The 15204-nt window shown below is 58.9% G+C and overlaps 1 protein-coding gene across 2 annotated transcripts; it reads left to right on the forward strand.

The window, feature by feature from the left end:
- Positions 1 to 4238: 4238 nt before the first annotated feature.
- Positions 4239 to 15079, forward strand: TFE3 (transcription factor binding to IGHM enhancer 3). 2 transcript variants are annotated; one of them, XM_029067696.2, is made up of 10 exons: positions 4239 to 4657; positions 7890 to 8003; positions 10244 to 10526; positions 10716 to 10955; positions 11267 to 11371; positions 11749 to 11866; positions 12721 to 12777; positions 12873 to 12948; positions 13072 to 13219; positions 13713 to 15079. In XM_029067696.2, exons 1-10 carry the CDS (start codon positions 4530 to 4532, stop codon positions 14076 to 14078), a joined length of 1635 nt encoding a protein of 544 aa, XP_028923529.1. In that variant the 5' UTR covers positions 4239 to 4529; the 3' UTR covers positions 14079 to 15079. The 2 variants fall into 2 exon arrangements, with proteins under 2 accessions (XP_028923529.1, XP_028923530.1); XM_029067697.2 differs by lacking the exon at positions 4239 to 4657 and having other exon boundaries at positions 7971 to 8069.
- The last annotated feature ends 125 nt before the right edge of the window (positions 15080 to 15204 follow it).

Raw genomic sequence — 15204 nt, forward strand, 5'->3', positions numbered from 1 at the left:
GAAACTGGAGGTGGTTGTGTGTGTGTGTGTCTGTGTGTTGGTGGGGAAAGGAGGTGGTTCTGTGTGTGGGTGTGTTGTGTTGGGAAACTGGAGGTGGATCTGTGTGTGTCTGTGTGCTGGTTGGGAAACGAGGTGGTTCTGTGTGTAGGTGTGCATGTGTGTGTGTTGGGAAACTGGAGGTGGTTCTCTGTGTGTGTGTGTGTGTGTGTGCTGGTGGGGAAAGGAGGTGGTTCTCGGGGGGCGGGGTATGTTGGGTTGGGAAACGAGGTGGGTCTGTGTGTGTGTGTGTGTTGGGGAAAGGAAGTGGTTCTGTGTGTGTGTGTGCGCTGATGGGGGAAAGGAGATGGTTCTGTGTGTGTGTGTCTGTGTTGGTGGGGAAAGGAAGTGGTTGTGTGTGTGTGTGTGTGTGCGCGCTGATGGGGAAAGGAGGTGGTTCTGTGTGGTTGTGTGTGTGTGCGTGTGTGCTGGTGGGGAAAGGAGGTGGTTCTGGGGGGGTGTGTGTGTGTGTGCTGGTGGGGAAAGGAGGTGGTTCTGTGTGTGTGTGTGTGTGTGTGTGTGTGTGTGTGCTGGTTGGGAAAGGAGATGGTTCTGGGAGTGTGTGTGTGTGTGTGTGTGTATTCTGTGAGCCCGTTATTGGGCAGGGATTGTCGTTATCTGTTGCTCAGTAAATACTGTTGAATGGATGGATGAATGAATGAATGAATGAATGAATGGTGGGAAACTGGAGGTGGTTCTGTGGGGGGGGAGGGGTGTGTGTGGGTGTGGGTGTGGGTGGTGTCGGGGCAGCGCATTCCCTCGGAAGCCCTTCAACCCATTCTGGGCTACCCCAGTTGAAATGGGGCATTCATCAGCCCCAGGAACAGGGAGGGCAGGGAGGCCTGGGAGGAGCAGAGAGCCGGGTAGAAGGGTTAGCAATATGTCTACCAAATTTACAGTCCAGTCTGTGCTCCCGTTAACTGCACTCCACTTTCTCCATCTTCCCCCCCTTCAAAGCCCTACTGAAAGCTCACCTCCTCCAGGAGGCCTTCCCAGACTGAGCCCCCCCTTTTTCCTCTGCTCCTCCTGCCCTCCCCGTCACCCCTACTCCCTCCCTGCCCCACAGCACTTGTGTATATATGTACATATTTATTATTCTGTTTATCTTATATAGATCAATAATTCTACTTATATAGATGCTATGTATATAGATCAATTCTATTTATTTATATAGATGCTATTGATGCCTGGACACTTGCTTTGTTTTGTTCTGTTGTCTTTCTCCCCCCTTCTAGACTGTGAGCCCGTTGGGTAGGGATTGTCCCTGTTGCCGAATTGTACTTTCCAAGCGCTTAGTATAGTGCTGTGCATACAGTAAGCTCTCAATAAATACGACTGAATGAAATGAATGAATGGATTTTCATTCTTCCTCTCCACCGCTATAATCCCTCTCTCTCTGCCTCTGTAACCTAAAACACGCACTCTGTGTATAAATGCACAACTACTCTATGGCAACACAAGCAAACACACACCCATGACATCAGATGCACACATATGCACACACAGACACTTGAACTGCATGAGCATCTGATCTCTGAAGTTTGTGGAATTTTAAAAAACAAATGGTCTTGACTGTTCTCCCCTAGTTACCTCTATTTCAACTGCCCCCCTCAAAGAATACCGATTAGATTTGAGAACCCGGGACAGCTGCCCTCTTCTTGAATTGATGCCCCAGAAAGGCGGGGAGGAAGGAGGAGAGAAAAGGGAGAGAGGGAAAGAGAAAGGAGGGAGAGAAAGAAAGATAAAGGAGAGAGAGAAAAGAGCATATGCCTGCTGGCTCCTATTACCGGGATTTTTTTTTTCCCTGAATCAATGCTCTCTCCAGTCTAGCTGTGACCTTATTGCTCCCTTATCCTATTCCATTCATCTTTTTGATATCTAGTTTGCCTAGTGAGGAGGTAATTATTTCAAGATTGCCACCTTCCCACTCCCTTTGCATTCCGACTTCTAGACCTCAGTCTTGCTCAGCCCAGCAGATCAGAGAAATGAAGAGGTCTGAGAAGAGCAAAAGGTCCACCCTCAGCCCCTCACCCTCATTTTGGCCCAGTGAAGGAGGGGCAAGGACAGGTGTTAGCTGGTGCCAAGGCAGATGGTCACCCCAGAGGGGGACCTGAGGCCCAGATGGCAGGTTGGGCATGTGAGGCTGTGTATGTGTGTGCAGCTATCTGCTTCTCTGAATTTTTTTGGCGCCTGCATGTATATACCTGTCTGCAAGTAAATGTTTAGCTGTGTTGTTGCGCCTGACTGTGAACCCGTGACCTTGCCTCAGTGTCGAGATGAAATAAAGTGTTGAATTGAATTTGGGATCCTTAACGCTTGACCTCATTAGACCCTTGCTTCTTCCAGGGACAGATCTAAGACTGAGTAAATTACGGCTTAGAAGAGAGGCAGTGGAATAGAGAGGTTTGAGGGCTGGGGGAAGGGGTCGCCATAACTTCATTTTCCTTTCTCTGCCGAGGGTGCTGGAAATTGAGTTGGTTGGGGGACTCAGCGTCATTGTTGTCTCTCTTTGGGCTTTATTGGTGGCTAGGGGTGGAAAGGGGTGGAACAGGATGGAGCTGAATCTCAGGAAATGGCTTCCCATGGTGAAAGCCACCTCCACCCCGCTCAGCCCAGCGAAGGGAGAAGGGGGAAGGGAGTATCCACAACCGTGGCAAGAGAAGGAAAGAGAAAGGACCAGCCTGCCTTAGAAGGCATCTGAGGGATAGGTGAGGACCAATAAGTTTTCCCCTTCATTCTTCCTCCTTTCCTTCTGCCCTTCTCTCTCTCTTTCTTCTCCTCCCTGCTCTGGAATATTCCTGGAGTCTCCACTGTCTTGATCCATAGTGTGGCCTTGTGGAAAGAACACAGGTCTGGGAGTCCAGATGAGGACCTGGGTTCTCATCCCAGCTCTGCCCCTTGCTGGCCGTGTGACCCTGGACAAGCCACTTAACTTCTCAATACCTCAATTTTCTCACCTGTAAAATGTGGATTAAATATGTGCTCTCCCTGCTCCACAGAATGGGAGCCCCATGTGGGACAGGAATTGTGTCTGACTGAACTACCTCATATCCTTCCCAGGGTTTAGTACAGTCTTTGGCACCTAATAGACGCTTAACAAACACCACAGTAATCATGATTATTAGCCCAGCAATTGGAATGCCAGGGCCCCATTCCGGGACAGCTCTCGGTTCTTAGGAGCAGAAGAGGAGAGGAGGTTCTTGAGCTTGTTGTGGAGACCTCAGAGGTGAAGCTAAGGAGGAGGGCCAGGGTCCTCCTCTTCCTCCTCGACTCCTTCTCCAGTCCATCAGTGGCCCAGGTTGGTCAGGGGTGGGTAGAAGGAAGTGGAGGGCGAGAGAGTGTGTGTTTGTGTTGTGTTTTGTCTTTCCACCGCTCTGGCAGTTTAAAGAAGCAGCGTGGCTCAGTGGAAAGAGCCCAGGCTTGGGAGTCAGAGGTCATGGGTTCTAATCTCTGTTCTGCCGCCCGTCAGCTGTGTGACTCGGGCAAGTCTCTGCACTTCTCTGTACCTCAGTTGCCTCATCTGTCAAATGGGGATGAAGACCGTGAGCCCCACGTGGGACAAACTGGTCACCTGGTATCTCCCCCAGCGCTCAGAACAGTGCTTTGCACATAGTAAGCGCTTACCAAATACCATTATTATTCTTATTATTTATAAGGGGAAGTGGCAGAGGAAGGCCAGGCCAGACGGGGCGGGACCTCCTCAGTGGTCTCCCTCTCACGGGGCGAGAGGGCGGGTCTTTCCCGTCAATCCCCCTCCGCCCAGCCCAATGGGCAGGGACTGTCTCTGTTGCCCATTTGTTCATTCATTCATTCAATAGTATTTATTGAGCGCTTACTATGTGCAGAGCACTGAACTAAGCGCTTGGAATGAACAAGTGGGCAACAGATAGAGACGGTCCCTGCCGTCTGACGGGCTTACGGTCTAATCGGGGGAGACGGACAGACGAGAACAATGGCAATAAATAGAGTCAAGGGGAAGAACATCTCGTAAAAACAATGGCAACTAAATAGTCCATTCCAAGCGCTTAGTGCAGTGCTCTGCGCATAGTAAGCGCTACTGAATGAATGGAGGGAGGGTGAGGAGGAGAGTGGATGGGGACTGGGACGTGGAGGAGGACGAGGAGGCAACCGCCCGCTGAAGGGAGAGGGCCGCCCCTCTGATGTCACTTCCGGTGGAGTTTCCCCAGGCGGGAGGGAGGGGGATGAGTCACAGCCCGGTTCGGCCTGCCCCGATCGGCTCCGAGCGCCGCCGAACGCCGCCGAACGCGGCCGAGTCCAGCCGAAGGCAGCCGAGCCCTGCCCAGCCGGCCGGGACCGCTCCGGTGGGGCCGCCGCCGGGGCCCATGGACTGACCCGACCCAGCCGGTCAACCGGCTCCGGACTCTGCTTCCACGGGAGGATCGGGACGGGGGAGGAGACCTGGGGGGTCGGGCCTGAGCGGGCCTGACCGCCTGCGGGGCGCTCGGGAGGAAGCAGGGCCCGGGCGGAGCGACATGTCTCAGGCGGCGGCCGGGCCGGGCCGGGACGGAGCCGAGTCGAGCGGGGTCGGGCCGGGGGCGCCGCAGACCGTGTTCGTGCTGCTGGAGGACGGCCGCTCCGCCGACTCCGTCCAGCTGCTCAGGTACCCACCGGCGGCGGGGGTTGGCGTGCGGGGAGGAAGGACGGGCCCGGCCCCGAGCCTCGGGCCTCCCCGCCCCGGGCAGGAAGGCGGGACAGGCCGGGGCGGGGGGGGGGGGGGACCCTCCCAAATACTTCTGGCCCGGACGGGCCCCCCCAGGGAAAGACCTTGAGCCTCCCGAGAGGAAACTGAGGCACGGGGGCGCCAGTCCTGCCCGAAAACCCGGGGAGTGAGCTAGGCCCCAACTGCCCTCCCGGATTTTCCCCATCAGCGTTGCCAGGTATCTGTGGTTTGCCTTTAGTGGGGTCCTCCGTTGGACAGAGGGTCAGCAGGCCCCATCCCCAGGTCCCTGGCCTCCTGTCCTCCAGTAATCAGGCTTCCCAGGGTGAGGACGTGGAGTCCCACCATCGGGCGTCAACAAGTGACTCCCCTTTGACCTGGCATCAGTTGCCCATTTGCTGCTGAGAAGATGATAATAAGGTTGGTATGTGTTAAGCGCTTACTATGTGCAGAGCACTGTTCTAAGCGCTGGGGGAGATCCAGGGTGATCTCATTGTCCCACGTGAGACTCACGGTCTTCATTTTCCAGAGGAGGTCACTGGGGCCCAGAGAAGTGAAGCGACTTGCCCACGGTCACGCAGCCGACAAGTGGCAGAGTCGGGATTCGAACCCGTGACCTCTGACTCCCAAGCCCGGGCTCTTTCCACTGAGCCGCGAGGAGATGTGACACCGAGAGCAGGAGGGGGCTGGAAGTCTGAACGCCAGGGTTCAGGGTGCAACTCCTGAATCTGCCTCGGTTTACACACACACAGACTCTCACACACACACACACACACACACACACAGAGCATTTCTTTGGGGTCAATGAGGACTGGCAAGCTGAAAGTCCCCAAACCCAAGCAACTTTACAGAAAGGCATCCTGGCTGAGGCGGTGGAGTTGCTGCTTTTTAAGGGCATCCCCAGGAAGTGTCTTTTCTCATCTGTGTGTGCCCACCCTTCCAGCCTCCTAATATGTCCCTCCAGTCGTCTCTCCAGACTTCAGGTCAGGAGTAAACACCCCACAAATACCATTTAGCCACTTAGCTCTGAGCTTCAGATCACTTAAAGACCATCTCCCTCCATCCTCTTGAGCTTTAGATCTTCCTCTCTAGTTCTGGCTGCCTTTGTTCCCTGGTTCCTCGGCCTGTCTCTCTGGGCTTTAGATCCCCCCGTGTTTCTGTCTCCCTCTCTGTCTGATCTCCGGCCAGCCTCCCTCCTCCCCTCCCTGACCGAGAGCTGGGCTGGGTTAATGATTGTGTTGCTTTGTTGTAGAGCTGAGATTGCACCATCGCCCCTTGTCCCCCACCCCCCTTCCCCCGTCTTCAGGGTGGGGCCATCCACTGCATCCCACGCTTCCCAAATCCCTCTCACTGAAGGAAGCTGAGAGAGCTCTTTGCTTTTCTCCCCCCCCCGACCCCCACCCCAGGACTGAATAGGAGGATCTGACACTGTGTGCTGGCCTTTCATCCTGGTTCTGCCCCAAACTTCCTGGGAGCATGTAGGAAGGGAATGGAGAATCCTTCCTCCCCAAGCTCCCGGCCCCTTGAAAGAGGATTCGAAAACATGGGATGGCTTGGGGCCTGGGCCTGAGTCAGTTTCCTGCCACTGTCAGCACATTGCTGGGGGCCCCAGTCTTCTGCTGAGCTCAGCACCATCTCTGGCCTGGCTCCTTCCCCCTCTGGCCTTGCCCACCACCAGACTTCAAGGGGCCAGGCCCCGGGGGGAGGAAGGAGAGTCGGCCAGCTTTCCCTCCCATTCTGTGTTGTTGTAGGCCCTACCGTAACAGAGACACAGGCAGCCCAATCCGTAGCAGGCCTGCCAATAACAAAGTCCCGTGGAGCCGCTCTCTCCTCTCTGCTCCCCGGTGCCACCCCTCGCTCCCTTGGCCTCCCACTCCGGTTCCCTTTGATGAGGCCAGACTGGAACTTTAGGGTTGGTAAGGGAGAGATTGCCCGTCTGGGATCGGGGTGAAGCTTCCTGGCGGTTTTGGACTTGCTTTGAAACCCTGGAGAAAACGCCATATTGTAGAGGGTGTGTGAGCTGGGGAGCAAGGCTTCCCACCCCTCCTGACCCCGGGAGATGGGTTCTGTTTTTTCAAGAGGAGGAGGAGGAGATGGGCGATAACGTGTGGGGCTGCCGAGGGGAGAAGGAAGCCGAGACCCAAAGTGGGAGAGCCTGTTCTAGAAAATACTGGGGTCTCACAGCAGTGAATGAATGCAGAAGTCGGGGTGACGCCTGGCACCGGGTTTTCTGGACTTTTCAACACGGCCAGTTGGGTTTTAACGTGCACTAGAGACATGGGAGTAATGCGCTTGGTGGGGTCTGATAAATGCTACTGATCGATCGACTGATGGATAATAGGCAGGGGAGAGGTGATTGGGCCTTAAGAGCCCAGAGAGTGGAAGAAGATACCCTTCAGTCCGTTCTCACTTTCCCTTGGCCTCCTGGCCCGGTTTGGGTAACGCTGCCTCTTCGGGGCGCGGGCCCTTTAAAGATGCTCGGTGTTTCGGTGCTGCCCCTCGGCGGCTGCTTCTAAGGAGTATTGCTATTAATGGTAAACTGGGCCTAGGCCTCTGGCCTCTCTCCGGCCCAAGGTGGGGGTGGCCAACGCCAGTGTGTCTGCCTGACTGCCTGCCCGTCCGTCTGTCCCTCCCGGCCCTCGCAAGGGTGCCCCACACGGCTGCTTCCCTCCCGGCTCTTGCCTGCCCAGCCCCTGGAGTGGGAATTGGGCAAGGAGGGACCCTTAGGTACTTCTTACCCGACTGGAGAGTTAAGGCCTCTCCCGGAAAGCTCTGGGTCCTTGTGAGGTGACCAGATGTGGGGAAGCTGCAGAGGGAGGACATCAGGACCCACCCACCACCCCTGAACACATCCACCCTGGTCCAGTCACTTTGTAAGAACTAGGGAGAGATGTTCTGCAGGACACGGGGGAGCCCGGGGCTTCCTCAGGCTGAACCCCTGTGCGAAATGCGAGTAGACGGACCCATCTCAAGGAATTGAGGAGCTGGATGTTGGTGGGTCGCATGCAAGACCCGTGTCCTACAGTTCCTCCTGATGGGAGGGTGGGGATAATACCCCATCCCGCACCCTGTGTACAAGGGCTGGGGGGAGGGGGAATGGAGATCGGGGGTTGGAAGTTGTAACTCCATTGATTTGGGGGTCCTTCTCTCTCTTCCCAACCCCTGCTTCCCCCAGCCTGAATTCCCTCCTGCCAGAATCTGGCATCGTCGCTGACATTGAACTAGAAAACATCCTGTCCCTGACCCAGGACAGCTTCTACGAGCTGAAGAGCCAACCCCTAGGCACCAGGTAGGCCCCCTGGCCCTCCTCCAGCCTCCCCTCCTGGCTCTTTCTGGCCATGAATGATGGTTTCAGGTGAGTGGTCTGAACCTAAGCAGCCCTGTTTGGCGGGCGGGGGGTGACGAGGGGGTGGCGGGGGAGACACATCTTGCCTCCAGCTCCGAAGCCAACGGTCATCTTCGTTGCCTCTTATCTGGGGTGGTCGGGGGGAGAAGGGGCTGGGGGGGGAGACTCCCTGAATCTCAAGGTCTCTGGAGCCTTGATTCAGACAGGGAACCCCTGGGCTTGGGCGCTCTGGGCCATGGGCACAGATGGTCTTTTAGGAGGGCCACGGGCGAGCGTAGCTCCGGCCTCTGGTGACCTCCTCTGCCGATCCCTACTGCTGATCCATGCTGTCCGAGGATTCCCGAGTCTTAACGTTCTTCGTGCCCTAAATGGAGAAAGCATTTGCGATTGTATTCCATCGTCCCCTCTGCTTGTGGTTTTGAAAAGTTTTTAATACCATGTATCTACCCTAGTGCTTTAGTACAGTGCCTGGCACATAGTAGGCACTTAACCAGTACCATGAAAGAAAAGGCTTTGCTTCTGCACTGCATGGTTGCTGCATGCAGAAGCTTTGGGGTGATAGTGGGGATCGCATCTTGTGGACGTAGGCCTGGGCTCCGTGGCGCGGGAGGCGTTCCGGGGAAGGCCCGCAAAGGGGTCGTGTTTCTGTGGCCGGCTTCGTGGGGTGCTCTCTGAGGGTCAGTCCCAAGCCGAGACCAGGAAGTCAACAGCTGGGAGAACAACTAATTCTGAAGATTGGGTGTTTTATGACCACAGCGGTAATGATACCACCGCACTCTGGCCCTTCATTTACAAGCCCCAAACATTTGGAAACGTGCCAAGAGAAAACTGAGGCTCAGAACAGAGTGGTGATTCACAGAACTGGGGCTACCCTCCCAGTAAACTCCACAGCCCTGTTAGCTCCTCAGAGAGAGAACCCAGGACCCAGACCCCTTCCATTCTGCCCCTCCCCGCCGCCCCACCTCCCCTGCTCTCATTCACCCTCTGCTCACCTTCCCCCTCCCTCTTGTCCTCTTCCCCCATCCCTCCTTCCCTCCTCTGGCTCCCCTTTTCATCCCTTCCTTTCACCCTCTCTCCCATTTTCCCTGCTCTCCTTCCTCCCTGTCATCTTCTCTCCATCGCGCCCCCGTCCCCTGTCCCCCTTGGCCCTCCCCTTCTCCTCTTCCTTCCTTCCACCCCCCTTTCTCCCACAACCCTCGTTTATTACCCCCTTCTCCCTTCTTCAACCCTCCCCCCCACTCCCTTGGTCCAAGGCCTCTGATTAGATCAGCTTAGCTTGGAAACCAAAGGGTTGATTGGTCTGCACTCCATTCCCTAGCTTAGAGGATAGTTGGAGTGGATTCTCCCGGAGGGAGAGGGTAAGATGAGTGTGGCGAGGGGGACCCAGGCCGGGAGTGGGGGACATCGGATGGGGATGGGGAGGGGCAGGGGGACAGCGTCCAGGATGAGGGTTCGATCTAGTGTACTACCCTGGTCTCTCCCCACCCCAAGGAGAGGTGTGGGCCTCGGGGCCCGTCCGGGCCGGCCTTCTGTCCGGGCCACCCTCCTGTCCGGGGCGGCCGGTGACCGGGGCGGCCGGTGACCGGGGCGGCCGGCCACCGGGCACTGAGGCTGGCCCCGCCCCCTCCTCCATCCTGTTGTCGCCGCTGCCCAGGAATGTGCTGAGTCATGGCCGGGCCCCCGCCGGCGCGGCCGGGGCCGCCATCGAGGCCGGGGCCGGGGGGGCCGGGGGGCAGCGGCTCTATTGGGAAATCCACCCTCCCCGATTCAGGAACGAAGCTGAAGGCCTTGGATCGGAGGGACCCCCCCCTCCCACTCACCCCCAATCTGAGGAGCTGGGGGGAGGGGTACCCGGTTTAGCCCCCTCTGTCACACACACACCCCCCAACCCCCACCGGCCCCTCCCCTTCCCCAGTTTGTTTTGGTTGCAGTTTTGATTTCGTAATCAGCAAGGAAACCTGCTCTGGGCTGGGACTGAGGCTCGGGGAGCCAGGCCAGGCCACGACCGAGCCAGGACCAGGCCGCCCTGCGCCCTCCGCCCAGGATCCCTCCCCTCTCCCCTTCTAGTCCGTCTCCCCTGTGGACACGTCCGGGCCCGTTCCCACCCACTCCCCGCCCCCCGGGGCCCCGGTATCCAGGGGGCATTGCTTCCCTCGGTGACCCGGTGGTCCTTGTGCCCACAGCCTCCCCACCCTGCAGAACCCCCCGGGCCCCCCGGCAGCGGCCCCCAGCGCCCCCGGCCTGCCCGTCGGGGCCTCCACCATGTCGTCACGCGTGCTGCTGCGCCAGCAGCTGATGCGAGCCCAGACGCAGGAGCAGGAGCGGCGGGAGCAGCAGCAGCAGGCGGCGTCGGCCCAGTTTCTGGCGGAGCGGGCCGCCCCTCCCGTCCCCGCCACCCCCGCCATCAGCGTCAACAGCGCCATGGGCCGGCCCGCGCCCGCCCAGGTGCCTATGGAGGTTCTGAAGGTGAGGAGCCCGAGGTGGCCGCCGGGCCGGGGTTAACCCCACACCCGGCCCGGGGCTCGGGGTCAACGGGGAACGGAGAGGTGGGAAGGCCGGGGTAGGGCGGAGATTCGGTGGGCTCCAGTCCTCCGGGGCCGGGAAGAAAATTCCACGTCGCCGAAGGTCAGCCCGGCTCCGCCCTTTCTCTCCCAGGTCCAGACGCACCTGGAGAACCCCACCAAGTACCACATTCAGCAGGCCCAGAGGCAGCAGGTGAAGCAGTACCTGTCGACCGCACTGGGCCCCAAGATGGCCTCCCAGGCCTTGGCACCTCCCGTGCCCCCGCCTGCCCCCAGCCCTCAACCCGAGGGCCCTGCCCTGCCCCCTCCCAGCGGCAGCGCCCCCAACAGCCCCATGGCCATGCTCAACATCAGCTCCAACTCAGAGAAGGAGGTGAGAGAGAACGGTGCCCGCCCCCCTTACCCACCCCACTCCCCCATCCTCCTCCCTGGTTCTAGTCGTACCTCTCTTCCCTTGGGTCTCCGGGGCACCTGTGCCCCACTGAGGCCTCTCTTAATGGCCCCTTCTGCCAGGCTCATAGTGGTTGGGGTGGGACGGGAGGAGAAGGGAGAGGTCTGGCAGAAGCAGTCGGCCTCCTCTCTGCCGACCCATTTGTGCCCGACCCATTCTTCCGTGGCCTGCGCCTCCTCCCCGCCTAGGCCTTAGAGGAGCAGTGGCCAATCCCTTGTCCATTCCCCTACCAGATTGATGATGTCATCGATGAAATCATCAGCCTGGAGTCAAGTTACAATGACGAGATACTCAACTACCTGCCCGGAGGAGGGGCCGGGCTGCAGCTGCCCAGCACGGTGAGGGGGGATGAGGGGGCTGGTGTGGGCTGGAGTTAGGGGTGGGGAATCTGGGCAATGCTCTTTAAATTGCGGTGGGGGCCTCCTGGGAGGGCTCCCACACAGCTGGGGCAGAATACCGCCCTCTCTGTGGCCAGGAGGGCACAGAGCGAGCTTGGGATCGGCCTGTCCCATCCAGAGATGTAAAGCTAGGGTGGACGGAGGGTTGGACTCTTCCGAGCCCTTGCCGAGGCGGAGGGAAGTGCCCTGGGCTGCCTCGCAGTGTCTCCCTAGGCCAGCTCGAGCCTGGGTCCCCAAAGGACTTTAGCTAGGGCACGGGATGGAACGGTGTCTCCCGCAGACTCCCTTCCATCTCTCTCTGTCTCTTCCCCAACCAGCTGCCGGTGTCCGGGAACCTCCTGGATGTCTACAATGGGCAAGGCGTAACCACCCCGGCCATCACTGTGAGCAATTCCTGCCCAGCTGACCTGCCCAACATCAAGAGAGAGATCTCAGGTCTGGGTCCGCCCCTCCTCTGGCGGGAAGTCCTCCGTGGAAACCCTAGGCCGGGGAGAGTCGGGAGAGGTGATGGGAACCCCTACCTCTCCACTTGACTCTGGACCCGTCTCTCTGACCCAGCTCAGGGCTTCGGTTTCCTCATCTAGCCTGAGGCAACAAGCCTGGGCTGGGGGTGGGGGGGTCAGCAAGGATTTTTCTCTCTTCTTCACCTAATCGAGCAGTGGTATTTATTGAGCACCAACTGTGTGCAGAGCACTGTACTAAGTACTTAGGGGATGTACAACAGAGTTGGTAGACGTAATTTTTGTCAGGAGCTTTCGGTCCAGTAGGGGAGATGGATGTGAAAAGAAATGACAGGAGGTAATAGCATAAAGATCTGGACACAAGTGCTCTCGGGGTCTGTTGGCGGGTGGGGGTGAGTGCCCAAGTGCTTAGGCGCCGTGCAACTGCTGGAGTGGTAGTTAAGGGGATAAAGGCCGGAAGATGAGGAATTCATTGGGGAAGGCCTCCGGGAGTTGTGATTTCAGAAGGACTTTGAAGGAGGAGAAATAGCAGTCTGACAGATGGGGTGGGGGAGGGGAGTTCCAGCCAGGAAGGAGTGCTGCAGCTTGGGGTCAGCCGAGAGAGAAGAGGCACAGGGAGGGGGTGTGTGGGTGGGTGACCGAGGGGTTGAGAGGAACCAAGTGGCGGGAGCTGGGGTGGAGTGGGAGAAGAGAGTGGAGAAGTGGAGGGCAGAGAGCTAATCGAGACCCTCCAGGCCCCCTCCCAGCAAGCCGGGCCACGCTGGTGGCTTTCACCCATTCCTGGCCCCGCTGACTGTTGAATTCTCTCTGCTCTGCTCTCGTCCACAGAGAATGAGGCAAAGGCCCTCCTGAAGGAGCGGCAGAAGAAGGACAATCACAACCTGAGTACGTGGGGCTGCTCTGGGAGTGGGACAGGGTCTCGCGGGCAGCGGGCCTCCCCCTCCTCAACCCCCTCCCCTTCTCCTCGTCTCCTCTTGCAGTCGAGCGGCGGCGGCGCTTCAACATCAACGACCGCATCAAAGAGCTGGGCACCCTGATCCCCAAGTCCAATGACCCGTGAGTTGGGGTGGGGAGGCCCTGGGCGGGCAGGGGGAGAGGGCGCAGATTTACAGGGCCAGAGGGAGGTGGGAGGAGCTGCCTGCCCAGACTCTCCGCCCCCGCCCATCCCACCCCACCCAGGGAGATGCGCTGGAACAAAGGCACGATCCTGAAGGCCTCCGTGGATTATATCCGCAAGCTGCAGAAGGAGCAGCAGCGCTCCAAGGACATGGAAAGCCGGCAACGCAGCCTGGAGCAGGCCAACCGCAGCCTGCAGCTCCGCGTCCAGGTCAGCCCTCGCCCCGCTCGCTGCGCCCCCTGCTTCCGGTCCCGGCCCGGGCCTGGGAGGCAGAAGGACCTGGGTTCTAATCCCGGCTCCGCCGCTTGTCTGCTGTGTGACCTGGGCCAAGTCACTACACTTCTCTGGGCCTCAGCGACCTCATCTGTAATATGAGGATTGAGACTGTGAGACCCATGTGGGACAGGGACTGTGTCCAACCCGACTTGCTCGTATCCACCTCAGCGCTTACTGCAGTGCCTGGCACAGAGTAAGCGCTTAAGAAATATCACGATTATTATTACGATTACTACAACTACTAATAATAATAGAGACCCCCCCCAGGGGAGGCTTTATTATTAGTAGTAGTAATAGTAATCATAATAACCCCTCTCACCCCCCAGCCCTAGGCCATTGCTTTGCCCCCCAGCTCAAGGCAAGGCTCCTTTTAGGAATAACTGATGTTCCCTCTCCCTGTCCCCCTCCCCACCTCCTTCCTTCAAAGGAGCTGGAGCTCCAGGCCCAGATCCACGGGCTCCTCCCCGCCCCGCCGCCCACCGACACGCTGAAGCCGGAGCCCGGGCGTCCGGAAGAGGGGGGACCCTTCCTTGCCGCCCGACCGCCCCCTCACCCTCCCGCCGACTCCATCCTGGACCTCAACTTCTCCAGCGATCCCTTGGGGGAGTTAGGGGACCCGTTCCAGCTGGGGCTGGGGCCTGACACGGCCATCGAGGACATTCTGATGGAGGAGGGCGGCCCCGCCGGCCTGTCCCCGCTGGGGGCCGCCGACCCCCTGCTCTCCTCCGTCTCCCCCGGCGCCTCCAAGGGCAGCAGCCGCCGCAGCAGCTTCAGCATGGAAGAGGACTCGTGATGAACCCTGCTCTGCCCGTACAGACTGAGACTCGCAGCCCCCCGAGGCTCTCACTTCCACCTCTGAGCTCCCTTCTCAGCTCCGTCCCCTCCTCAGAAAGGCCTGTGTGCACTCTACAGCCCACCCCAAGCCGTAGGGACTTCCTGCACCCGGGCATCTCCCCCTGCCCCGTCCCAGCACCCCAACCATGCCACTACACTCCCCCTCATCTCCTGTTCCCTCACTCTCTCTCTTCCTCGGCCCTTCCCCTTCCCTGGAAAGGAGCGGAGGCTGGGTCCGGCTGGGGTGCCGGCGGTGAGGGGACGGAGGGGGGTGAGGACGAGAGCCAGTTGAGGCCTTCTGCCTGGGGAGGGGAGGGCTCCAGTTCCTCCCCCGTTGCCCGAGGGAGGGAGACCCTCTTGCCCCAGGGCCCGCAAGGAGGGTTCTGAACCCTCTTGGTGTTGCTGAGTAGGAGAAATGGAACCCAGGCTGCCCAGCTTCCCAGCGTCTTCCTTTAAGGGGTTTGCTCTGGGGGCAAGAGGGCAGAATGAGGAAGGTTCCTAGGGGAGGGAATGGAGCTTAAGCAGAAGGGCTCCCCCGGGCCTTCCAAGCAGCCTGTGGTCCCACTGGACGGAGGGGGGGCCGGGAGGGAGTGGGGGTAATCATTTTCCCCTCCCTCCCCCTAGGACAAAGGGAGCCATCCACGTTCTCCCCATCTCTGGCTCCAGTCTCCTCACCCCCCTGCTGGCCTGGCGGACTTCACCCCAGAGGGGGCCTGAGGGCCGGGTCTGAGAGAGGGGTGCGCCCGGCCACTGCCCCAGGGCAGGCAGTCGTGTGCCCGGGAGGCTCCTTCGGAGGCTGGATGCCATCGCCCTCCGGCTCTGATTCTCTGACGATTTTTTTTTAAGGGCGTGGGAGGGGACACTCTTTACATTTTTTTTTTTTTAATTGAAACTGAGACCCCGGCCCAACATCATGGCCTCTGCCTGAAGCTGAGAAATAAATCATACCGGCCCTCTGGTCCTGCATCTCACTGCGTCTTATGTTGTCGGTAGAGAAGGAGAAGGGCGAGGGGGCCCTCCCCCCGCAGGGCACTAGGAGAAAATGGCCAGACTCCTTTCGTCCTCAGTTTCACAGTCATCATCGG

The sequence above is a fragment of the Ornithorhynchus anatinus genome, chromosome 6, assembly GCF_004115215.2.
Source record: "Ornithorhynchus anatinus isolate Pmale09 chromosome 6, mOrnAna1.pri.v4, whole genome shotgun sequence".
Taxonomy (NCBI): Eukaryota; Metazoa; Chordata; class Mammalia; order Monotremata; family Ornithorhynchidae; genus Ornithorhynchus; species Ornithorhynchus anatinus.

Bases quoted from the DNA above. Each gene is read 5' to 3' on its own strand.
- TFE3 (XM_029067696.2), top strand. From the start codon at position 4,530: ATGTCTCAGGCGGCGGCCGGGCCGGGCCGGGACGGAGCCGAGTCGAGC. The intron at 11,867-12,720 runs GTCTGGGTCCGC...TCTCGTCCACAG, and splicing joins CATCAAGAGAGAGATCTCAG to AGAATGAGGCAAAGGCCCTC. The intron at 13,220-13,712 runs GTCAGCCCTCGC...CTTCCTTCAAAG, and splicing joins GCCTGCAGCTCCGCGTCCAG to GAGCTGGAGCTCCAGGCCCA.